Source organism: Coregonus clupeaformis, unplaced genomic scaffold (genome assembly GCF_020615455.1).
Source record: "Coregonus clupeaformis isolate EN_2021a unplaced genomic scaffold, ASM2061545v1 scaf0295, whole genome shotgun sequence".
Lineage (NCBI taxonomy): Eukaryota > Metazoa > Chordata > Actinopteri > Salmoniformes > Salmonidae > Coregonus > Coregonus clupeaformis.
Window position 1 is genome coordinate 40,991 of NW_025533750.1, and position 26,326 is coordinate 67,316.

Sequence of the window (26,326 nt, forward strand, 5' to 3'; positions counted from 1 at the left end):
AGGTCATTCCACTACCCAAAGGTCATTCCACTACCCAAAGGTCATTCCACCACCCAAAGGTCATTCCACTACCCAAAGGTCATTCCACTACCCAAAGGTCATTCCACTACCCAAAGGTCATTCCACTACCCAAAGGTCATTCCACTACCCAAAGGTCATTCCACTACCCAAAGGTCATTCCACTACCCAAGAATAGCAGAGCACCCTTTAATGGTTCAAACAGCTGACCAATCAGCCTGTAACAAGTGCTTAGCAAACTTCTGGAAACAAATGTGTTTGATCAAATACAAAGTTATTTTACAGAAAACAAATTAACAACAGACTTTCAGCATGCTTAACATGCTCAACATGACTGACACAAATGACTGATGATTGGCTGAAAGAAATAGAGCCATGACTACATGGACCTCTCTGCCACCCCAGTAGAGCCATGACTACATGGACCTCTCTGCCACCCCAGGTAACTCAAGCCAGCAATAAAACCAAAAACCAGATAAAATAACACCTGACTGCACAAAGGGCACTGAAGAGACACAGCCATTTGATATATCTCGTATTGTAATTTACACTGTTATGTATTAGACCTAGATAGTGTGTGTATGTACTGACATGTAGGCTATGTGTGATGTTTTACATTTATGTATTTCAGTCCTTAAATAATAATGTTGTGTGTTATGTCATGTTTCATCCTAATAAATACCAGATCTGGTGTGTCAACACTAACCCTAAATCTGCTGTGTTGACCCCAACCCTAAATCTGCTGTGTTGACCCTAACCCTAAATCTACTCTGTTAACCCCAACCCTAAATCTACTCTGTTAACCCTAAATCTGGTGTGTTGACCCCAACCCTAAATCTGCTGTGTTGACCCCAACCCTAAATCTACTCTGTTAACCCCAACCCTAAATCTACTCTGTTAACCCCAACCCTAAATCTACTCTGTTAACCCTAACCCTAAATCTACTCTGTTAACCCCAACCCTAAATCTACTCTGTTAACCCTAAATCTGCTGTGTTGACCCCAACCCTAAATCTACTCTGTTAACCCTAAATGTGCTGTGTGTTGCAGGTGGAGGAGGGCAGCAGGGCAGCAGCGGTCAGCCTCCAGGTTGGAGACGAGATGGTGAACATCAACCAGGTCCCTCTGAGCGGTTACAGGCAGGAGGCCATCTGCCTGGTCAAGGGATCATACAAGACCCTCAATTTGGTGGTCAAGAGGTAGGAAAGCTGCTCTTACCCCCTGGCTGCCCCTCCAGGTAACCGGTCCCTGGACTATCACTGAGCCTGCTCTGCACAGTGTGGGTCTGTCTGGATCGGGGACTATGGCTAGGGCTGAGGCTCAGTCTGCTACAGGGCTGTGCTAGCAGGCTGGTGTGGAGAGTTCAGGGTTGTTGACACAGTTTCCAGCAGCATTGATCAAGATGAAAGAAGGAAGTGAGAGGACATTTTGATGTAAAATCAAATCAAATTTTATTGGTCACATGCGCCGAATACAACAGGTGCAGACATTACAGTGAAATGCTTACTTACAGCCCTTAAACAACAGAGCATTTATTTTTAACAAAAAATGCAGAGTGCAGAGTCAATGTGCGGGGGCACCGGCTAGTTGAGGTAGTTGAAGTAATATGTACATGTGGTAGAGTTAAAGTGACTATGCATACATAATTAACAGAGTAGCAGTAGCGTAAAAGGATGGGGTGGGGGGGCAGTGCAAATAGTCCGGGTAGCCATGATTAGCTGTTCAGGAGTCTTATGGCTTGGGGGTAGAAGCTGTTGAGAAGTCTTTTGGACCTAGACTTGGCACTCCGGTACCGCTTGCCGTGCGGTAGCAGAGAGAACAGTCTATGACTAGGGTGGCTGGGGTCTTTGACAATTTTGAGGGCCTTCCTCTGACACCACCTGGTATAGAGGTCCTGGATGGCAGGAAGCTTGGCCCCAGTGATGTACTGGGCCGTACGCACTACCCTCTGTAGTGCCTTGCGGTCGGAGGCCAAGCAGTTGCCATACCAGTCAGGATGCTCTCGATGGTGCAGCTGTAGAATTTGTTGAGGATCTGAGGACCCATGCCAAATCTTTTCAGTCTCCTGAGGGGGAATAGGCTTTGTCGTGCCCTCTTCACGACTGTCTTGGTGTGTTTGGACCATGATAGTTTGTTGGTGATGTGGACACCAAGGAACTTGAAGCTCTCAACCTGTTCCACTACAGCCCCGTCGATGAGAATGGGGGCGTGCTCAGTCCTCTTTTTTTTTCCTGTAGTCCACAATCATCTCCTTTGTCTTGGTCACGTTGAGGGAGAGGTTGTTGTCCTGGCACCATACGGCCAGGTCTCTGACCTCCTCTCTATAGGCTGTCTCATCGTTGTCGGTGATCAGGCCTACCACTGTTGTGTCGTCGGCAAACTTAATGATGGTGTTGGAGTCGTGCCTGGCCATGCAGTCATGGGTGAACAGGGAGTACAGGAGGGGACTGAGCACGCACCCCTGAGGGGCCCCCGTGTTGAGGATCAGTGTGGCAGATGTGTTGTTACCTACCCTTACCACCTGGGGGCGGCCCGTCAGGAAGTCCAGGATCCAGTTGCAGAGGGAGGTGTTTAGTCCCAGGATCCTTAGCTTAGTGATGAGCTTTGAGGGCACTATGGTGTTGAATGTTGAGCTGTAGTCAATGAATAGCATTCTCACGTAGGTGTTCCTCTTGTCCAGGTGGGAAAGGGCAGTGTGGAGTGCAATAGAGATTGCGTCATCTGTGGATCTGTTGGGGCGGTATGCAAATTGGAGTGGGTCTAGGGTTTCTGGGATAATGCTGTTGATGTGAGCCATGACCAGCCTTTCAAAGCACTTCATGGCTACAGACGTGAGTGCTACGGGTTGGTAGTTATTTTGGAAGCTAATCTTAGTGTTCTTGGGCACAGGGACTATGGTGGTCTGCTTGAAACATGTTGGTATTACAGACTCAGTCAGGGACATGTTGAAAATGTCAGTGAAGACACTTGCCAGTTGGTCAGCACATGCTCGGAGTACACGTCCTGGTAATCCGTCTGGCCCTGCGGCCTTGTGAATGTTGACCTGTATAAAGGTCTTACTCACATCAGCTACGGAGAGCGTGATCACATAGTCATCCGGAACAGCTGGTGCTCTCATGCATGCTTCAGTGTTGCTTGCCTCGAAGCGAGCATAGAAGTGGTTTAGCTCGTCTGGTAGGCTTGTGTCACTGGGCAGCTCGCGGCTGTGCTTCCCTTTGTAGTCTGTAATAGTTTTCAAGCCCTGCCACATCCGATGAGCGTCAGAGCCAGTGTAGTACGATTCAATCTTAGTCCTGTATTGACTCTTTGCCTGTTTGATGGTTCGTCGGAGGGCATAGCGGGATTTCTTATAAGCGTCCGGGTTAGAGTCCCACTCCTTGAAAGCGGCAGCTCTACCCTTTAGCTCAGTGCGGATGTTTCCTGTAATCCATGGCTTCTGGTTGGGGTATGTACGTACGGTCACTGTGGGGACGACATCATCGATGCACTTATTGATGAAACCAGTGACTGATGTGGTGTACTCCTCAATGCTATCTGAAGAATCCCGGAACATGTTCCAGTCTGTGCTAGCAAAACAGTCCTGTAGCTTAGCATCTGCGTCATCTGACCACTTTTTATTGACCGAGTCACTGGTGCTTCCTGCTTTCGTTTTTGCTTATAAGCAGGAATCAGGAGGATAGAGTTATGGTCAGATTTGCCAAATGGAGGGCGAGGGAGAGCTTTGTACGCGTCTCTGTGTGTGGAGTAAAGGTGGTCTAGAGTTTTTTTTCCTCTGGTTGCACATTTAACATGCTGGTAGAAATTAGGTAGAACGGATTTAAGTTTCCCTGCATTAAAGTCCCCGGCCACTAGGAGCGCTGCATCTGGATGAGCGTTTTCCTGTTGATTTATGGCCTTATACAGCTCATTCAGTGCAATCTTAATGCCAGCATCGGTTTGTGGTGGTAGATAGACAGCTATGAAAAATATAGATGAAAACTCTCTTGGTAAATATTGTGGTCTACAGCTTATCATGAGATACTCTACCTCAGGCGAGCAAAACCTCGAGACTTCCTTAGTATTTGATTTTGTGCACCAGCTGTTGTTTACAAATATACACAGACCGCCACCCTTTGTCTTACCGGAGTCAGCCGTTCTATCCTGCCGATGTAGCGTATAGCCCGCTAGCTGTATGTTATCCATGTCGTCGTTCAGCCACGACTCGGTGAAACATAAGATATTACAGTTTTTAATGTCCCGTTGGTAGGATAACCGTAATCTTAGGTCATCCAATTTGTTCTCCAATGATTGAAGATTGGCTAATAGGATTGATGGAAGAGGCAGTTTACTCGCTCACCGTCGGATCCTTACAAGGCAACCCGACCTACGTCCACGATATCTCCGTCTCTTCCTCATGCGAATGACGGAGATTTGGGCCTTGTCGGGTGTCTGTATGATATCCTTCGCGGCCGCCTCGTTGAAGAAAAAATCTTCGTCCAATACGAGGTGAGTTATCGCTGTCCTGATATCCAGAAGCTCTTTTTGGTTATAAGAGACGATGGCAGAAACATTATGTACAGAATAAATTACAAATAACGCGGAAAAACACACATAATAGTACAATTGGTTAGAGGGCTGTAAAACGGCAGCCATCTTCTCTGGCGCTGTTCAATCTTCAGTATAGTATACCTGACCGGGCCCCACCCTGCCAGGTTTGGGAAAGGCTCCACCCTGCCAGGTATGGTTAAGGCTCCACCCTGCCAGGTATGGTTAAGGCCCCACCCTGCCAGGTATGGTTAAGGCCCCACCCTGCCAGGTTTGGGAAAGGCCCCACCCTGCCAGGTTTGGGAAAGGCCCCACCCTGCCAGGTTTGGGAAAGGCCCCACCCTGCCAGGTTTGGGAAAGGCCCCACCCTGCCAGGTTTGGGAAAGGCCCCACCCTGCCAGGTTTGGGAAAGGCCCCACCCTGCCATGTTTGGGAAAGGCCCCACCCTGCCATGTTTGGGAAAGGCCCCACCCTGCCAGGTTTGGGAAAGGCCCCACCCTGCCAGGTTTGGGAAAGGGTCGATTGTTTGGTTGATAGGCTGTTGGTCGACCAATATTTATTTTAGTCGAGCAGTGGCAAAAAAAATCAACTAATCCATTGCGGAGGCAGAGGGGACGACAACCAGTATCACCAGTAGTATATTTACCCTTAATTACCATCGTTAATCATCTACGATGTTTGTTTGGTTACGGTAATTTCTGTTGATGCATTCAATATATTATTATTCCAGTCTGACCGTTGTCATTGTAGGAGTGGACATGTTGTTTGCAGAGCCACAACCTAGGCTACACTTGTGAGAAACTAGTTTTGGTTTATTTCATTAAATTTACAAGTTGTCAATTAATTAATTGTCTTTTGTTTGGAGCGCTCCTGTCAATCTTGAGTAATTTTGATTAACCACATGACATTGATGTTGAGCTATGAAGACTTTAATATAAATGAAACTATTTAATGTAAATGTGTATATGAAAATCATAATTGGCATTCTCTATTTATTTATTTTATTTCACCTTTATTTAACCAGGTAAGACAGTTGAGAACAAGTTCTCATTTACAACTGCGACCTGACCAAGATGGAGCAAAACAGTGCGATAAAAACAACAACACAGAGTTACATATGGGGTAAACAAAACATAAAGTCAAAAATACAACAGAAAATATATATACAGTGTGTGCAAATGTAGCAAGTTATGGAGGTAAGGCAATAAATAGGTCATAGTGCAAAATAATTACAATTTAGTATTAACACTGGAGTGATAGATGTGCAGAAGATGATGTGCAAATAGAGATACTGGGGTGCAAAAGAGCAAAATAAATAACAATATAGGGATGAGGTAGTTGGGTGGGCTAATTACAGATGAGCTGTGTACAGGTGCAGTGATCGGTAAGGTGCTCTGACAACTGATGCTTAAAGTTAGTGAGGGAGATAAGTGTCTCCAGCTTCAGAGATTTTTGCAGTTCGTTCCAGTCATTGGCAGCAGAGAACTGGAAGGAATGGCGGCCAAAGGAGGTGTTGGCTTTGGGGATGACCAGTGAGATATACCTGCTGGAGCGCATACTAGGGGTGGGTGTTGCTATGGTGACCAATGAGCTAAGGCGGGGATTTGTAAATGACAACGCCGAAGTCAAGGATCGGTAGGATAGTCAGTTTTACGGGGGCATGTTTGGCAGCATGAGTGAAGGAGGCTTTGTTGCGAAATAGGAAGCCGATTCTAGATTTAACTTTGGATTGGAGATGCTTAATGTGAGTCTGGAAGGAGAGTTTACAGTCTAACCAGACACCTAGGTATTTGTAGTTGTCCACATACTCTAAGTCAGACCCGCCGAGAGTAGTGATTCTAGTCGGGTGGGCGGGGAGAGAGAGAGAGAGAGATTTGACCTGTCTGATGGTAATCTGCTCTGAACGACTCTCACATCCCCTTTCTCTCTGTCTCTTCCTGATTAGAGCATCTCCATTTGCATGGCTCCACTGGAAGCAGAGTTTATTCAAAAACACACTCCCTCCTGTTCTCTTTCTCACACGCACACATCACAAACCGTTCTAACCAAGGGTAGGAACCGGTTCCGGGGAACAAAACAGGAAAAAAATGAAATTATTTTGGGAACAGAACCCGAACGGGAAACGAAAGTCATCTATACTGTTCCGGAATAGAACCGTTATGTTAAAAACATGGGAACTGGTTAATAAAGTTATTTCAATTACGGCCATTTTTTTCCAGTCCCACAAAAAAACTAAACAAAGCGCCTATGCAAAGCCCTCACCCTGTCACGTATTCCAGCATCTGCCTTCCCTCACCCTGTCACGTATTCCAGCGTCTGCCTTCCCTCACCCTGTCACGTATTCCAGCGTCTGCCTTCCCTCACCCTGTCACGGATTCCAGCGTCTGCCTTCCCTCACCCTGTCACGTATTCCAGCGTCTGCCTTCCATCACCCTGTCACGTATTCCAGCGTCTGCCTTCCCTCACCCTGTCACGTATTCCAGCGTCTGCCTTCCATCACCCTGTCACGTATTCCAGCGTCTGCCTTCCATCACCCTGTCACGGATTCCAGCGTCTGCCTTCCCTCACCCTGTCACGGATTCCAGCGTCTGCCTTCCCTCACCCTGTCACGTATTCCAGCGTCTGCCTTCCATCACCCTGTCACGTATTCCAGCGTCTGCCTTCCCTCACCCTGTCACGTATTCCAGCGTCTGCCTTCCATCACCCTGTCACGGATTCCAGCGTCTGCCTTCCCTCACCCTGTCACGGATTCCAGCGTCTGCCTTCCCTCACCCTGTCACGTATTCCAGCGTCTGCCTTCCCTCACCCTGTCACGGATTCCAGCGTCTGCCTTCCAGCTGGAAGTCTTTACCAGTGTGTGTAGACTTCCTGCCCCTCCCCTCTGAAGCTAACTGGAGCCTGCTGACCACGTTACAAACGGAACTCAGAAATGAGGGAGAGATGATTAATTAGAAAATAATGGATTTACTTTTTCAATGCTAGTTAAGGATACTATAGTTATCACGTGTCACATTGGATTTATTAACTACAAAAAGGTAAGACGTGAGAATGCTGTTTATTGACTACAGCTCAGCGTTCAACACTGGAGTGATAGATGTGCAGAAGATGATGTGCAAATAGAGATACTGGGGTGCAAAAGAGCAAAATAAATAACAATATAGGGATGAGGTAGTTGGGTGGGCTAATTACAGATGGGCTGTGTACAGGTGCAGTGATCGGTAAGGTGCTCTGACAACTGATGCTTAAAGTTAGTGAGGGAGATAAGTATCTCCAGCTTCAGAGATTTTTGCAGTTCGTTCCAGTCATTGGCAGCAGAGAACTGGAAGGAATGGCGGCCAAAGGAGGTGTTGGCTTTGGGGATGACCAGTGAGATATACCTGCTGGAGCGCATACTAGGGGTGGGTGTTGCTATGGTGACCAATGAGCTAAGGCGGGGATTTGTAAATGACATCGCCGAAGTCAAGGATCGGTAGGATAGTCAGTTTTACGGGGCATGTTTGGCAGCATGAGTGAAGGAGGCTTTGTTGCGAAATAGGAAGCCGATTCTAGATTTAACTTTGGATTGGAGATGCTTAATGTGAGTCTGGAAGGAGAGTTTACAGTCTAACCAGACACCTAGGTATTTGTAGTTGTCCACATACTCTAAGTCAGACCCGCCGAGAGTAGTGATTCTAGTCGGGTGGGCGGGGGAGAGAGAGAGAGAGATTTGACCTGTCTGATGGTAATCTGCTCTGAACGACTCTCACATCCCCTTTCTCTCTGTCTCTTCCTGATTAGAGCATCTCCATTTGCATGGCTCCACTGGAAGCAGAGTTTATTCAAAAACACACTCCCTCCTGTTCTCTTTCTCACACGCACACATCACAAACCGTTCTAACCAAGGGTAGGAACCGGTTCCGGGGGAACAAAACAGGAAAAAAAATGAAATTATTTTGGGAACAGAACCCGAACGGGAAACGAAAGTCATCTATACTGTTCCGGAATAGAACCGTTATGTTAAAAACATGGGAACTGGTTAATAAAGTTATTTCAATTACGGCCATTTTTTTCCAGTCCCACAAAAAAACTAAACAAAGCGCCTATGCAAAGCCCTCACCCTGTCACGTATTCCAGCGTCTGCCTTCCCTCACCCTGTCACGTATTCCAGCGTCTGCCTTCCCTCACCCTGTCACGTATTCCAGCGTCTGCCTTCCATCACCCTGTCACGGATTCCAGCGTCTGCCTTCCCTCACCCTGTCACGGATTCCAGCGTCTGCCTTCCAGCTGGAAGTCTTTACCAGTGTGTGTAGACTTCCTGCCCCTCCCCTCTGAAGCTAACTGGAGCCTGCTGACCACGTTACAAACGGAACTCAGAAATGAGGGAGAGATGATTAATTAGAAAATAATGGATTTACTTTTTCAATGCTAGTTAAGGATACTATAGTTATCACGTGTCACATTGGATTTATTAACTACAAAAAGGTAAGACGTGAGAATGCTGTTTATTGACTACAGCTCAGCGTTCAACACCATAGTGTCCTCAAAGCTCATCATTAAGCTCAGGGCCCTGGGACTAAACACCTCCCTCTGCAACTGGATCCTGGACTTCCTGACGGGCCGCCCCCAGGTGGTAAGGGTAGGCAACAACACCTCCGCCACACTGATCCTCAACACGGGGGCCCCAAAGGCATGTGTTAGTCCCCTCCTGTACTCCCTGTTCACCCATGACTCCAATTCCATCATCAAGTTTGCTGACAACCCGACGGTAGTAGGCCTGATAACCTACAGCGATGAGTCAGCCTATAGGGAGGAGGTCAGAGACCTGGCCGTGTGGTGCCAGGACAACAACCTCTCCCTCAATGTGAGCAAGACAAAGGAGCTGATTGTGGACTACAGGAAAAGGAGGGCCATTCACATCGACGGTTCAAGTTCCTTGGTGTCCACATCACTAAGGACCTATCATGGTCCAAACACACCAAGACAGTGGTGAAGAGGGCACGACAACGCTTATTCCCCCTTCAGGAGGCTGAAAGGATTTGGCATGGGGTCCTCAGATCCTCAAGAAGTTCTACAGCTGCACCAACGAGAGCATCCTGACTGGTTTTTGTTACTTTCGGTACATCTGTCAATACACCTGTTCACCCTGCAATCATCCAGAAGGCGAGGTCAGTACAGGTGCATCAAAGCTGGGACCGAGAGAATGAAAAACAGCTGCTATCTCAAGGCCATCAGACCCAAGTCTGACACAAGTCATTTTTCCAACAATTGTTTACAGACAGTGAATTATAAGTGAAATAATCTATCACAATTCCAGTGGGTCAGAAGTTTACATACACTAAGTTGACTGTGCCTTTAAACAGCTTGGAAAATTCCAGAAAATGATGTCATGGCTTTAGAAGCTTCTGATAGGCTAATTAACATAATTTGAGTCAATTGGAGGTGTACCTGTGGATGTATTTCAAGGCCTACCTTCAAACTCAGTGCCTCTTTGCTTGACATCATGGGAAAATCAAAAGAAATCAGCCAAGACCTCAGAAAAAAAATTGTAGACCTCCTTAAGTCTGGTTCATCCTTGGGAGTTTACCTAAAAGCACCTGGATGATCTTCAAGACTCTTGGAAGAATGTTCTATGGACAGAACTTTTGGACGACATGGGTCCCGTTATACCTGCCGATCATCTTTCTGTGGCTCACGGCTGGCTGGTCACGTCATCCTCCTGTGGCTCACGGCTGGGTGGTCACGTCATCCTCCTGTGGCTCATGGCTGGGTGGTCACGTCATCCTCCTGTGGCTCATGGCTTGGTGGTCACGTCATCCTCCTGTGGCTCACGGCTGGGTGGTCACGTCATCCTCCTGTGGCTCATGGCTGGGTGGTCACGTCATCCTCCTGTGGCTCATGGCTGGGTGGTCACGTCATCCTCCTGTGGCTCAGGGCTGGGTGGTCACGTCATCCTCCTGTGGCTCACGGCTGGGTGGTCAGATCATCCTCCTGTGGCTCATGGCTGGGTGGTCACGTCATCCTCCTGTGGCTCATCACGTCATCCTCCTGTGGCTCATGGCTGGGTGGTCACGTCATCCTCCTGTGGCTCATGGCTGGGTGGTCACGTCATCCTCCTGTGGCTCACGGCTGGGTGGTCACGTCATCCTCCTGTGGCTCATGGCTGGGTGGTCACGTCATCCTCCTGTGGCTCACGGCTGGGTGGTCACGTCATCCTCCTGTGGCTCTTGAGGAGCAGAGAAGTGGCAGGGCGCCATACAACCAGCCAGCCAACCGGAGAATGAATAAATAATTTCCCATGATGCCTCATCAGGTTTCTCTACTCGGTTCAGACTCGTTATATGACAGACATCTGTTCAGTTGGCCACTAGCCATCATCTGTAGATTAGTGGATAAGAGTTGTTTTAACTATGATACAAGGAGAAGTCATATGTCACTTGATGTAAGTTGCTACATATTTTTTTTTAAATATATATTATATTGCTTTATTTACTTGCAACATCAAACCAAGTGTCCAATAGAATCATGGAGTTGTGTGGCTTTATTGCAGTGAGTTACATGATGCCTGGTGCTGAATCCAATTAGACCTGGTAAAGCTCCTGACTGGTCCAGCCTACAGGGGAGAGACTAGGGGAGGAGTTACCTGGCTGTCTGTTGGTCCAGTCCACAGGGGAGAGACTAGGGGAGGAGTTACCTGGCTGTCTGTTGGTCCAGTCCACAGGGGAGAGACTAGGGGAGGAGTTACCTGGCTGTCTGTTGGTCCAGTCCACAGGGAGAGACTAGGGAGGAGTTACCTGGCTGTCTGTTGGTCCAGTCCACAGGGAGAGACTAGGGGAGGAGTTACCTGGCTGTCTGTTGGTCCAGTCCACAGGGGAGAGACTAGGGGAGGAGTTACCTGGCTGTCTGTTGGTCCAGTCCACAGGGAGAGACTAGGGGAGGAGTTACCTGGCTGTCTGTTGGTCCAGTCCACAGGGGAGAGACTAGGGCAGAGGAGTTACCTGGCTGTCTGTTGGTCCAGTCCACAGGGAGAGACTAGGGAGGAGTTACCTGGCTGTCTGTTGGTCCAGTCCACAGGGAGAGACTAGGGGAGGAGTTACCTGGCTGTCTGTTGGTCCAGTCCACAGGGGAGAGACTAGGGGAGGAGTTACCTGGCTGTCTGTTGGTCCAGTCCACAGGGAGAGACTAGGGGAGGAGTTACCTGGCTGTCTGTTGGTCCAGTCCACAGGGAGAGACTAGGGGAGGAGTTACCTGGCTGTCTGTTGGTCCAGCCCACAGGGAGAGACTAGGGGAGGAGTTACCTGGCTGTCTGTTGGTCCAGTCCACAGGGAGAGACTAGGGGAGGAGTTACCTGGCTGTCTGTTGGTCCAGTCCACAGGGAGAGACTAGGGGAGGAGTTACCTGGCTGTCTGTTGGTCCAGTCCACAGGGGAGAGACTAGGGGAGGAGTTACCTGGCTGTCTGTTGGTCCAGTCCACAGGGGAGAGACTAGGGGAGGAGTTACCTGGCTGTCTGTTGGTCCAGTCCACAGGGAGAGACTAGGGGAGGAGTTACCTGGCTGTCTGTTGGTCCAGTCCACAGGCAGAGACTAGGGGAGGAGTTACCTGGCTGTCTGTTGGTCCAGTCCACAGGGAGAGACTAGGGGAGGAGTTACCTGGCTGTCTGTTGGTCCAGTCCACAGGGGAGAGACTAGGGAGGAGTTACCTGGCTGTCTGTTGGTCCAGTCCACAGGGGAGAGACTAGGGGGAGGAGTTACCTGGCTGTCTGTTGGTCCAGTCCACAGGGGAGAGACTAGGGGGGAGGAGTTACCTGGCTGTCTGTTGGTCCAGTCCACAGGGAGAGACTAGGGGAGGAGTTACCTGGCTGTCTGTTGGTCCAGTCCACAGGGAGAGACTAGGGAGGAGTTACCTGGCTGTCTGTTGGTCCAGTCCACAGGGAGAGACTAGGGCAGAGGAGTTACCTGGCTGTCTGTTGGTCCAGTCCACAGGGGAGAGACTAGGGGAGGAGTTACCTGGCTGTCTGTTGGTCCAGTCCACAGGGGAGAGACTAGGGCAGAGGAGTTACCTGGCTGTCTGTTGGTCCAGTCCACAGGGAGAGACTAGGGCAGAGGAGTTACCTGGCTGTCTGTTGGTCCAGTCCACAGGGGAGAGACTAGGGGAGGAGTTACCTGGCTGTCTGTTGGTCCAGTCCACAGGGGAGAGACTAGGGCAGAGGAGTTACCTGGCTGTCTGTTGGTCCAGTCCACAGGGGAGAGACTAGGGGAGGAGTTACCTGGCTGTCTGTTGGTCCAGTCCACAGGGGAGAGACTAGGGCAGAGGAGTTACCTGGCTGTCTGTTGGTCCAGCCCACAGGGAGAGACTAGGGCAGAGGAGTTACCTGGCTGTCTGTTGGTCCAGTCCACAGGGGAGAGACTAGGGGAGGAGTTACCTGGCTGTCTGTTGGTCCAGTCCACAGGGAGAGACTAGGGGAGGAGTTACCTGGCTGTCTGTTGGTCCAGTCCACAGGGAGAGACTAGGGGAGGAGTTACCTGGCTGTCTGTTGGTCCAGTCCACAGGGAGAGACTAGGGGAGGAGTTACCTGGCTGTCTGTTGGTCCAGCCCACAGGGAGAGACTAGGGGAGGAGTTACCTGGCTGTCTGTTGGTCCAGTCCACAGGGAGAGACTAGGGCAGAGGAGTTACCTGGCTGTCTGTTGGTCCAGTCCACAGGGGAGAGACTAGGGGAGGAGTTACCTGGCTGTCTGTTGGTCCAGTCCACAGGGAGAGACTAGGGGAGGAGTTACCTGGCTGTCTGTTGGTCCAGTCCACAGGGAGAGACTAGGGGAGGAGTTACCTGGCTGTCTGTTGGTCCAGTCCACAGGGAGAGACTAGGGGAGGAGTTACCTGGCTGTCTGTTGGTCCAGTCCACAGGGGAGAGACTAGGGGAGGAGTTACCTGGCTGTCTGTTGGTCCAGTCCACAGGGGAGAGACTAGGGGAGGAGTTACCTGGCTGTCTGTTGGTCCAGTCCACAGGGGAGAGACTAGGGCAGAGGAGTTACCTGGCTGTCTGTTGGTCCAGTCCACAGGGGAGAGACTAGGGGAGGAGTTACCTGGCTGTCTGTTGGTCCAGCCCACAGGGGAGAGACTAGGGGAGGAGTTACCTGGCTGTCTGTTGGTCCAGTCCACAGGGAGAGACTAGGGGAGGAGTTACCTGGCTGTCTGTTGGTCCAGCCACAGGGGAGAGACTAGGGGAGGAGTTACCTGGCTGTCTGTTGGTCCAGTCCACAGGGAGAGACTAGGGGAGGAGTTACCTGGCTGTCTGTTGGTCCAGTCCACAGGGAGAGACTAGGGGAGGAGTTACCTGGCTGTCTGTTGGTCCAGTCCACAGGGAGAGACTAGGGGAGGAGTTACCTGGCTGTCTGTTGGTCCAGTCCACAGGGGAGAGACTAGGGGAGGAGTTACCTGGCTGTCTGTTGGTCCAGTCCACAGGGAGAGACTAGGGGAGGAGTTACCTGGCTGTCTGTTGGTCCAGTCCACAGGGAGAGACTAGGGGAGGAGTTACCTGGCTGTCTGTTGGTCCAGTCCACAGGGGAGAGACTAGGGGAGGAGTTACCTGGCTGTCTGTTGGTCCAGTCCACAGGGAGAGACTAGGGGAGGAGTTACCTGGCTGTCTGTTGGTCCAGTCCACAGGGGAGAGACTAGGGGAGGAGTTACCTGGCTGTCTGTTGGTCCAGTCCACAGGGAGAGACTAGGGGGAGGAGTTACCTGGCTGTCTGTTGGTCCAGTCCACAGGGAGAGACTAGGGGAGGAGTTACCTGGCTGTCTGTTGGTCCAGTCCACAGGGGAGAGACTAGGGGAGGAGTTACCTGGCTGTCTGTTGGTCCAGCCCACAGGGAGAGACTAGGGGAGGAGTTACCTGGCTGTCTGTTGGTCCAGCCCACAGGGAGAGACTAGGGGGAGGAGTTACCTGGCTGTCTGTTGGTCCAGCCCACAGGGAGAGACTAGGGGAGGAGTTACCTGGCTGTCTGTTGGTCCAGCCCACAGGGGAGAGACTAGGGGAGGAGTTACCTGGCTGTCTGTTGGTCCAGCCCATAGGGAGAGACTAGGGGAGGAGTTACCTGGCTGTCTGTTGGTCCAGCCCACAGGGAGAGACTAGGGGAGGAGTTACCTGGCTGTCTGTTGGTCCAGCCCACAGGGAGAGACTAGGGGAGGAGTTACCTGGCTGTCTGTTGGTCCAGCCCACAGGGGAGAGACTAGGGGAGGAGTTACCTGGCTGTCTGTTGGTCCAGCCCACAGGGAGAGACTAGGGGAGGAGTTACCTGGCTGTCTGTTGGTCCAGCCCACAGGGAGAGACTAGGGGAGGAGTTACCTGGCTGTCTGTTGGTCCAGTCCACAGGGAGAGACTAGGGGAGGAGTTACCTGGCTGTCTGTTGGTCCAGCCCACAGGGAGAGACTAGGGGAGGAGTTACCTGGCTGTCTGTTGGTCCAGTCCACAGGGGAGAGACTAGGGGAGGAGTTACCTGGCTGTCTGTTGGTCCAGCCCACAGGGAGAGACTAGGGAGGAGTTACCTGGCTGTCTGTTGGTCCAGTCCACAGGGAGAGACTAGGGGAGGAGTTACCTGGCTGTCTGTTGGTCCAGTCCACAGGGAGAGACTAGGGAGGAGTTACCTGGCTGTCTGTTGGTCCAGTCCACAGGGGAGAGACTAGGGAGGAGTTACCTGGCTGTCTGTTGGTCCAGTCCACAGGGAGAGACTAGGGGAGGAGTTACCTGGCTGTCTGTTGGTCCAGCCCACAGGGAGAGACTAGGGGAGGAGTTACCTGGCTGTCTGTTGGTCCAGCCCACAGGGAGAGACTAGGGGAGGAGTTACCTGGCTGTCTGTTGGTCCAGCCCACAGGGAGAGACTAGGGGAGGAGTTACCTGGCTGTCTGTTCGTCCAGTCCACAGGGAGAGACTAGGGAGGAGTTACCTGGCTGTCTGTTGGTCCAGTCCACAGGGGAGAGACTAGGGGAGGAGTTACCTGGCTGTCTGTTGGTCCAGCCCACAGGGGAGAGACTAGGGGAGGAGTTACCTGGCTGTCTGTTGGTCCAGTCCACAGGGAGAGACTAGGGAGGAGTTACCTGGCTGTCTGTTGGTCCAGCCCACAGGGGAGAGACTAGGGGAGGAGTTACCTGGCTGTCTGTTGGTCCAGTCCACAGGGGAGAGACTAGGGGAGGAGTTACCTGGCTGTCTGTTGGTCCAGCCCACAGGGAGAGACTAGGGGAGGAGTTACCTGGCTGTCTGTTGGTCCAGTCCACAGGGAGAGACTAGGGGAGGAGTTACCTGGCTGTCTGTTGGTCCAGCCCACAGGGAGAGACTAGGGGAGGAGTTACCTGGCTGTCTGTTGGTCCAGTCCACAGGGGAGAGACTAGGGCAGAGGAGTTACCTGGCTGTCTGTTGGTCCAGTCCACAGGGAGAGACTAGGGGAGGAGTTACCTGGCTGTCTGTTGGTCCAGTCCACAGGGAGAGACTAGGGGAGGAGTTACCTGGCTGTCTGTTGGTCCAGTCCACAGGGGAGAGACTAGGGGAGGAGTTACCTGGCTGTCTGTTGTAGTTTGGGTTGTGTCCCAAATGGCCGGTCATAAGTAGTGCACTATTTAGGGAGTAGGCAGCCCAAGCTACCACACTATATATTACTGTGTTTAGCAGAGTCAGGTCCCTGCACACTGTCAGGCTGATGCCGCGGACAAAGGAGGCCCAGGTGTGAGGGGCTTTGGTTCGGCGGGTGCTCAGTGACTTGCTGGCTGGTTGGTATGTTACTCAGACCAGGAATGTTGTTGTGGCCATCACGCTTTACCCCCCCCAGCCCCCCAGACCCAACCCCAGCCCTTTACCCCCCTCAGCCCCCCAGACCCAACCCCAGCCCTTTACCCCCCTCAGCCCCCCAGACCCAACCCCAGCCCTTTACCCCCCAGCCCCCCAGACCCAACCCCAGCCCTTTACCCCCCTCAGCCCCCCAGACCCAACCCCAGCCCTTTACCCCCCAGCCCCCAGACCCAACCCCAGCCCTTTACCCCCCAGCCCCCCAGACCCAACCCCAGCCCTTTACCCCCCAGCCCCCCAGACCCCAGTCCTTTACCCCCAGCCCCCAGACCCAACCCCAGCCCTTTAACCCCCCTCAGCCCCCCAGACCCAACCCCAGCCCTTTACCCCACCCAGCCCCCCAGACCCAACCCCAGCCCTTTACCCCCCTCAGCCCCCCAGACCCAACGCCCAGCCCTTTACCCCCTCAGCCCCCAGACCCAACCCCAGCCCTTTACCCCCTCAGCCCCCAGACCCAACCCCAGCCCTTTACCCCCCAGCCCCTCAGCCCCCCAGCCCTTTACCCCCCAGCCCCCCAGACCCAACCCCAGCCCTTTACCCCCAGACCCAACCCCAGCCCTTTACCCCCCTCAGCCCCCCAGACCCAACCCCAGCCCTTTACCCCCCTCAGCCCCCCAGACCCAACCCCAGCCCTTTACCCCCAGCCCCCCAGACCCAACCCCAGCCCTTTACCCCCAGACCCAACCCCAGCCCTTTACCCCCCTCAGCCCCCAGACCCAACCCCAGCCCTTACCCCCCTCAGCCCCCCAGACCCAACCCCAGCCCCAGCCCTTTACCCAGCCCCCAGACCCAACCCCAGCCCTTTACCCCCTCAGCCCCCAGACCCAACCCCAGCCCTTTACCCCCCTCAGCCCCCCAGACCCAACCCCAGCCCTTTACCCCCCTCAGCCCCCCAGCCCCCCAGACCCAACCCCCAGCCCTTTACCCCCCAGACCCAACCCCAGCCCTTTAACCCCCCCCAGCCCCCCAGACCCAACCCCAGCCCTTTACCCCCTCAGCCCCCCAGACCCAACCCCAGCCCTTTACCCCCCCAGACCCAACCCCAGCCCTTTACCCCCCCAGCCCCCCAGACCCAACCCCAGTCCTTTACCCCCTCAGCCCCCCAGACCCAACCCCAGCCCTTTACCCCCCAGCCCCCAGACCCAACCCCAGCCCTTTACCCCCTCAGCCCCCCAGACCCAACCCCAGCCCTTTACCCCCCTCAGCCCCCCAGACCCAACCCCAGCCCTTTACCCCCTCAGCCCCCCAGACCCAACCCCAGCCCTTTACCCCCCAGCCCCCAGACCCAACCCCAGCCCCTTTACCCCCCAGCCCCCAGACCCAACCCCAGCCCTTTACCCCCTCAGCCCCCCAGACCCAACCCCAGCCCTTTACCCCCCAGACCCAACCCCAGCCCTTTACCCCCTCAGCCCCCCAGACCCAACCCCAGCCCTTTACCCCCCAGCCCCCCAGACCCAACCCCAGCCCTTTACCCCCCTCAGCCCCCCCAGACCCAACCCCAGCCCTTTACCCCCCTCAGCCCCCCAGACCCAACCCCAGCCCTTTACCCCCAGACCCAACCCCAGCCCTTTACCCCCCAGCCCCCCAGACCCAACCCCAGCCCTTTACCCCCCTCAGCCCCCCAGACCCAACCCCAGCCCTTTACCCCCCTCAGCCCCCCAGACCCAACCCCAGCCCTTTACCCCCCTCATGTCATATGGCCTTAGGTAGGTAGCCTATTGCTTGTTTCATAGGTTGAACACATGCTGTCTGGTGTGCATTCTTCCCTGTCTGTAATGCAGGCTTGAGGACTCAGTAAAGGTTGTTTTGTATTAAAGCCCTCCCATCAACTGTAGGTCAACACTAATCTTCTAGCCTGTCACCAGACCTCTTGTTTGGGTGCCAGGGAGAGTTTTAATCAAAGCCCAGTAGGTCAAGCCAGTGTAAGATAAGTTCGTTTTTTCTCCTAACAGTTTCTGTTGTTAAAGATAGGTCAGTATATATATTCTCCAGATGGCCTGAAGAGGTTTTACCCAGACTGCACTTGCCCTTCTCTTAGGGGTCTTTCACACTGAATTGGTTTGGAGCGGTTTTTCAGAACTCTGTTGCATTTCTTCCCTTAGTTCAGTCCGTTTGGACTGGTGTGAACACTATCCGCACTCAGGAGCACACTAAACAACGCACCGTGGTTTGCTCAAAAAGGGTAGTTTCGGTCTGATTCAATTGCGGTTCGCTGCAGGTGAGAAGGAAGTCCGGACCAAACACAGGAACAGAGCCAGAGTAGAGCAGTATTATTGGTTGTTTGACTGGGAACAGAACCAGAGTAGAGCAGTATTATTGGTTGTTTGACTGGGAACAGAACCAGAGTAGAGCAGTATTGGCATAAAACTGGTTGGGATGGGATTTCAGGAGACGCTCCTCCTTGCAGCTTCCTGACTTCCTCCACGAGGCGGACGCTCCTCCTTGCAGCTTCCTGACTTCCTCCACGAGGCGGACGCTCCTCCTTGCATTCCTGACTTCCTCCACGAGGCGGACGCTCCTCCTTGCAGCTTCCTGACTTCCTCCACGAGGCGGACGCTCCTCCTTGCAGCTTCCTGACTTCCTCCACGAGGCGGACGCTCCTCCTTGCAGCTTCCTGACTTCCTCCATGTGGCGGACGCTCCTCCTTGCAGCTTCCTGACTTCCTCCACGAGGCGGACGCTCCTCCTTGCAGCTTCCTGACTTCCTCCACGAGGCGGACGCTCCTCCTTGCAGCTTCCTGACTTCCTCCACGAGGCGGACGCTCCTCCTTGCAGCTTCCTGACTTCCTCCACGAGGCGGACGCTCCTCCTTGCAGCTTCCTGACTACCTCCATGTGGCGGACGCTCCTCCTTGCAGCTTCCTGACTTCCTCCACGAGGCGGACGCTCCTCCTTGCAGCTTCCTGACTTCCTCCGAGGCGGACGCTCCTCCTTGCAGCTTCCTGACTTCCTCCACGAGGCGGACGCTCCTCCTTGCAGCTTCCTGACTTCTTCCACGAGGCGGACGCTCCTCCTTGCAGCTTCCTGACTTCCTCCACGAGGCGGACGCTCCTCCTTGCAGCTTCCTGACTTCCTCCACGAGGCGGACGCTCCTCCTTGCAGCTTCCTGACTTCCTCCACGAGGCGGACGCTCCTCCTTGCAGCTTCCTGACTTCCTCCACGAGGCGGACGCTCCTCCTTGCAGCTTCCTGACTTCCTCCACGAGGCGGACGCTCCTCCTTGCAGCTTCCTGACTTCCTCCACGAGGCGGACGCTCCTCCTTGCAGCTTCCTGACTTCCTCCACGGCGGACGCTCCTCCTTGCAGCTTCCTGACTTCCTCCACGAGGCGGACGCTCCTCCTTGCAGCTTCCTGACTTCCTCCATGTGGCGGACGCTCCTCCTTGCAGCTTCCTGACTTCCTCCACGAGGCGGACGCTCCTCCTTGCAGCTTCCTGACTTCCTCCACGAGGCGGACGCTCCTCCTTGCAGCTTCCTGACTTCCTCCATGTGGCGGACGCTCCTCCTTGCAGCTTCCTGACTTCCTCCACGAGGCGGACGCTCCTCCTTGCATTCCTGACTTCCTCCACGAGGTGGACGCTCCTCCTTGCAGCTTCCTGACTTCCTCCACGAGGCGGACGCTCCTCCTTGCAGCTTCCTGACTTCCTCCATGTGGCGGACGCTCCTCCTTGCAGCTTCCTGACTTCCTCCACGAGGCGGACGCTCCTCCTTGCAGCTTCCTGACTTCCTCCATGTGGCGGACGCTCCTCCTTGCAGCTTCCTGACTTCCTCCACGAGGCGGACGCTCCTCCTTGCAGCTTCCTGACTTCCTCCACGAGGCGGACGCTCCTCCTTGCAGCTTCCTGACTTCCTCCACGAGGCGGACGCTCCTCCTTGCAGCTTCCTGACTTCCTCCACGAGGCGGACGCTCCTCCTTGCAGCTTCCTGACTTCCTCCACGAGGCGGACGCTCCTCCTTGCAGCTTCCTGACTTCCTCCATGTGGCGGACGCTCCTCCTTGTAGCTTCCTGACGTTTTGTAGTCGCTGTTCCTCCAGCGTTCGTTCCTGAACCGCCTGTTGGGGCCTGTTGGGCCTGTTGGGGCCTGTTGGACCTGTTGGACTTGTTGGGCCTGTTGGACCTGTTGGGGCCTGTTGGGGCCTGTGCAGATCAGGGGGTTGGGTCAAGACGGTTACACAGATCAGACACAGACAGAATGATTAGCTCGGTTTCAAGGTTGTTTATTAATAAAATAATCAAAAGAAACGGTTAGGTCTCCCCCATGAGATCCTCTCCAGGATACCGTCTCCAACTACACAGAAGTTACCTTATTTCCCCCAGTCCTCTCCCACGAGATCCTCTCCAGGATACCGTCTCCAACTACTTCCCCCAGTCCTCCCCCACGAGATCCTCTCCAGGATACCGTCTCCAACTACACCTTACTTCCCCCAGACCTCCCTCGTGTGCTGCCCTTCTGGCAGCTTTATGGGCCTTGCACAGCTGGTGAGCAATCCGCCCTTAATTACTCCCCAGCTCCCAATCAGCCCCAGTTAGTCCTGTCCGGGGAGCCCGGCGAGACCTGGCCCGTCCAGCAGATGGAGCCACGGCCTCGTGATGTATACTCCATCTGTTACCAGGCCTCGACGAGTCTCCCCCTGGTGGCTGATCTGCTGTACGCCACAGCGTATGTTTTATTTTATTTTTTATTTCACCTTTATTTAACCAGGTAAGAAGCCAGTTGAGAACAACTTCTCATTTTCAACTGCGACCTGGCCACGATAAAGCAAAGCAGTGCGATAAAAACAACAACACAGAGTTACATATGGGGTAAAAAAACATAAAGTCAAAAATACAACAGAAAATCTATATACAGTGTGTGCAAATGTAGTAAGTTATGGAGGTAAGGCAATAAATAGGCCATAGTGCAAAATAATTACAATTTAGTATTAACACTGGAGTGATAGATGTGCAGAAGATGATGTGCAAATAGAGATACTGGGGTGCAAATGAGCAAAATAAATAACATCGTAAATAACAATATGGGGATGAGGTAGTTGGGTGGGCTAATTACAGATGGGCTGTGTACAGGTGCAGTGATCGGTAAGCTGCTCTGACAACTGATGCTTAAAGTTAGTGAGGGAGATAAGAGTCTCCAGCTTCAGAGATTTTTGCAGTTCGTTCCAGTCATTGGCAGCAGAGAACTGGAAGGAATGGCGGCCAAAGGAGGTGTTGGCTTTGGGGATGACCAGTGAGAGATACCTGCTGGAACGCATACTACGGGTGGGTGTTGCTATGGTGACCAATGATCTAAGATAAGTTGGGGATTTGCCTATAAGTGATTTATAGATGACCTGGAGCCGGTGGATTTGGCGACGAATATGTAGTGAGGGCCAGCCAACGAGAGCGTACGGGTCACAATGGTGGGTAGTATATGGGGCTTTGGAGACAAAACGGATGGCACTGTGATAGACTACATCCAATTTGCTGAGTAGAGTGTTGGAAGCTATTTTGTAAATGACATCGCCGAAGTCAAGGATCGGTAGGATAGTCAGTTTTACGAGGGCATGTTTGGCAGCATGAGTGAAGGAGGCTTTGTTGCAAAATAGGAAGCCGATTCTAGATTTAACTTTGGATTGGAGATTCTTAATGTGAGTCTGGAAGGAGAGTTTACGGTCTAACCAGACACCTAGGTATTTGTAGTTGTCCACATATTCTAAGTCAGACCCGCCGAGAGTAGTGATTCTAGTCGGGCGGGCGGGTGCAAGCAGCGTTCTATTGAAAAGCATGCATTTAGTTTTACTAGCGTTTAAGAGCAGTTGGAGGCCACGGAAGGAGTGTTGCATGGCATTGAAGCTCATATGGAGGTTTGTTAACACAGTGTCCAATGAAGGGCCAGATGTATACAAAATGGTGTCGTCTGCATAGAGGTGGATCCGAGCTTCACCAGCAGCAAGAGCGACGTCATTGATATACACGGAGAAAAGTGTCGGCCCAAGAATTTAACCTTGTGGCACCCCCATAGAGACTGCCAGAGGTCCAGACAACAGGCCCTCCGATTTGACACATTGAACTCTATCAGAGAAGTAGTTGGTGAACCAGGCGAGGCAGTCATTTGAGAAACCAAGGCTATTTAGTCTGCCGATAAGAATGCGGTGATTGACAGAGTCAAAAGCCTTGGCCAGGTCGATGAAGACGGCTGCACAGTACTGTCTTTTGGTTGGTGCAGAGCTGGTGGCTGGGGTAGGGGTAGCCAGGTGAAAAGCCTGGCCAGCCGTAGCAAAATGCTTATTGAAATTCTCGATTATCGTAGATTTATCGGTGGTGGCAGTGTTTCCTAGCCTCAGTGCAGTGGGTAGCTGGGAGAAGGTGCTCTTATTCTGCCTTTCGAAATACTTTCGAAATGAGGGTGCCCATGTTTACGGATTTAGGGTTGTACCTGGTAGGTTCCTTGATAATTTGTGTGAGATTGAGGGCATCTAGTTTGGATTGTAGGATGGCCGGGGTGTTAAGCATATCCCAATTTAGGTCACCAAGCAATACGAACTCTGAGGATAGATGGGGAGCAATCAATTCACATATGGTGTCCAGGGCACAGCTCTGGGCTGAGGGGGGTCTGTAGCAAGCGGCAACAGTGAGAGACTTATTTCTGGAAAGGTGGATTTTTAGAAGTAGAAGCTCAAACTGTTTGGGCACAGACCTGGATAGTATGATAGAGCTCTGCAGGCTCTCGCTACAGTAGATTGCAACTCCGCCCCCTTTGGCAGTTCTATCTAGACGGAAAATGTTATAGTTGGGGATGGAAATTTCAGAATTTTTGGTGGCCTTCCTGAGCCAGGATTCAGACACTGCTAGAACATCAGGGTTGGCGGAGTGTGCTAACGCAGTGAATAACTCAAACTTAGGGAGGAGGCTTCTGATGTTAACGTGCAAGAAACCAAGACTTTTACGGTTACAGAAGTCAACAAATGATAACGCCTGGGGAGTAGGAGTGATACTGGGGGCTACAGGGCCTGGGTTAACCTCTACATCACCAGAGGAACAGAGGAGGAGTAGAATAAGGATACGGCTAAAGGCTTTAAGAACTGGTCTTCTAGTGCGTTGGGTACAGAGAAAAGGGGCAGATTTCTGGGCGTTGTAGAATAGATTCAGGGCATTATGTACAGACAAGGATATGGAAGGATATGAGTACAGTGGAGGTACACCTAAGCATTGGGTAACTATGAAAGAGATAACATCACTGGAGGTACCGATTGAGCCGGTCTCCGCGTGTATGGTTGAGCAGTCTGGCTATTTAGCAGTCTTATAGCTTGGGGGTAAAAGCTGTCTCTGAGCCTGTTGGTCTGAGAGACGATTTTCCGTTACTGTTTGCTGGACGGTAGCAAAGGGAACAGTCTGTGGCTTGGGTGGCTTGAGTCTTTGGCAATTTTTAGGGCCTTCCTCTGACACCGCCTGGTATAGAGGTCCTGGGTAGCAGAGAGCTCGTCCCAAGTGATGTACTGGGACGAGTACATATCCACACCCACTCCAAAAGTCTTTCGGAGCCATCATCGACTCAGTGGGTTTTGTCCAACATGTCTCTGGACCTACTCACTGCCACAGTCATACTCTGGACCTAGTTTTGTCCCATGGAATAAATGTTGTAGATCTTAATGTTTTTCCACAAAATCCTGGACTATCGGACCACCATTTTATTACGTTTGCAATCGCAACAAATAATCTGCTCAGACCCCAACCAAGGAGCATCAAAAGTCGTGCTATAAATTCTCAGACAACACAAAAATTCCTTGATGCCCTTCCAGACTCCTTCTGCCTACCCAAGGACGTCAGAGGACAAAAATCAGTTAACCACTTAACTGAGGAACTCAATTTAACCTTGCGCAATACCCTAGATGCAGTTGCACCCCTAAAAACGAAAAACATTTGTCATAAGAAACTAGCTCCCTGGTATACAGAAAATACCCGAGCTTTGAAGCAAGCTTCCAGGAAATTGGAACGGAAATGGCGCCACACCAAACTGGAAGTCTTCCGACTAGCTTGGAAAGACAGTACCGTGCAGTACCGAAGAGCCCTCACTGCTGCTCGATCATCCTACTTTTCCAACTTAATCGAGGAAAATAAGAACAATCCAAAATTTCTTTTTGATACTGTTGCAAAGCTAACTAAAAGCACCATTCCCCAAGAGAGGATGGCTTTCACTTCAGCAGTAATAAATTCATGAACTTCTTTGAGGAAAAGATCATGACCATTAGAAAGCAAATTACGGACTCCTCTTTGAATCTGCGTATTCCTCCAGGGCTTAGCTGTCCTGGATCTGCACAGCTCTGCGAGGGCCTGGGATCGGGAGAGACACTTAAGTGTTTTAGTACTATATCTCTTGACACAATGATGAAAATAATCATGGCCTCTAAACCTTCAAGCTGCATACTGGATCCTATTCCTACTAAACTGCTGAAGGAGCTGCTTCCTGTGCTTGGCCCTCCTATGTTGAACATAATAAACAGCTCTCTATCCACCGGATGTGTACCAAACTCACTAAAAGTGGCAGTGATAAAGCCTCTCTTGAAAAAGCCAAACCTTGACCCGGAAAATATAAAAAACTATCGGCCTATATCGAATCTTCCATTCCTCTCAAAAATTTTAGAAAAAGCTGTTGCGCAGCAACTTCACTGCCTTTCTGAAGACAAACAATGTATACGAAATGCTTCAGTCTGGTTTTAGACCCCATCATAGCACTGAGACTGCACTTGTGAAGGTGGTAAATGACCTTTTAATGGCGTCAGACCGAGGCTCTGCATCTGTCCTCGTGCTACTAGACCTTAGTGCTGCCTTTGACACCATCGATCACCACATTCTTTTGGAGAGACTGGAAACCCAAATTGGTCTACACGGACAAGTTCTGGCCTGGTTTAGATCTTACCTGTCGGAAAGATATCAGTTTGTCTCTGTGAATGGTCTGTCCTCCGACAAATCAACTGTACATTTCGGTGTTCCTCAAGGTTCCGTTTTAGGACCACTATTGTTTTCACTATATATTTTACCTCTTGGGGATGTTATTCGAAAACATAATGTTAACTTTCACTGCTATGCGGATGACACACAGCTGTACATTTCAATGAAACATGGTGAAGCCCCAAAATTGCCCTCGCTAGAAGCCTGTGTTTCAGACATAAGGAAGTGGATGGCTGAAAACTTTCTACTTTTAAACTCGGACAAAACAGAGATGCTTGTTCTAGGTCCCAAGAAACAAAGAGATCTTCTGTTAAATCTGACAATTCATCTTGATGGTTGTAAAGTCGTCTCAAATAAAACTGTGAAGGACCTCGGCGTTACTCTTGACCCTGATCTCTCTTTTGGCGAACATATTAAGACTGTTTCAAGGACAGCTTTTTTCCATCTACGTAACATTGCAAAAATCAGAAATTTTCTGTCCAAAAATGATGCAGAAAAATTAATCCATGCATTTGTTACTTCTAGGTTAGACTACTGCAATGCTCTAATTTTTCCGGCTACCGGATAAAGCACTAAATAAACTTCAGTTAGTGCTAAATACGGCTGCTAGAATCCTGACTAGAACCAAGAAATTTGATCATATTACTCCAGTGCTAGCTTCCCTACACTGGCTTCCTGTTAAGGCAAGGGCTGATTTCAAGGTTTTACTGTTAACCTATAAAGCGTTACATGGGCTTGCTCCTACCTATCTTTCCGAGTTGGTCCTGCCGTACATACCAATACGTACGCTACGGTCACAAGACGCAGGCCTCCTAATTGTCCCTAGAATTTCTAAGCAAACAGCGGGAGGCAGGGCTTTCTCCTATAGATCTCCATTTTTATGGAACAGTCTACCCATGTGAGAGACGCAGACTCGGTCTCAACCTTTAAGTCTTTACTGAAGACTTATCTCTTCAGTAGGTCATATGATTGAGTGTAGTCTGGCCCAGGAGTGTGAAGGTGAACGGAAAGGCTCTGGAGCAACGAACAGCCCTTGCTGTCTCTGCCAGGCCGGT

The 26,326-nt window shown here is 51.6% G+C and overlaps 1 protein-coding gene across 1 annotated transcript in view; it reads left to right on the plus strand.

The window, feature by feature from the left end:
• The window catches only part of LOC121534196 (protein Shroom2-like), a 133,403-nt gene that overhangs the window by 31,646 nt on the left and 75,431 nt on the right, over positions 1–26,326 (plus strand). Inside the window, exon 3 of the mRNA XM_041840748.2 lies at positions 1,068–1,216. Coding sequence (XP_041696682.2) covers positions 1,068–1,216 — 149 coding nt within the window. The remainder of the gene's footprint in view (positions 1–1,067; positions 1,217–26,326) is intronic.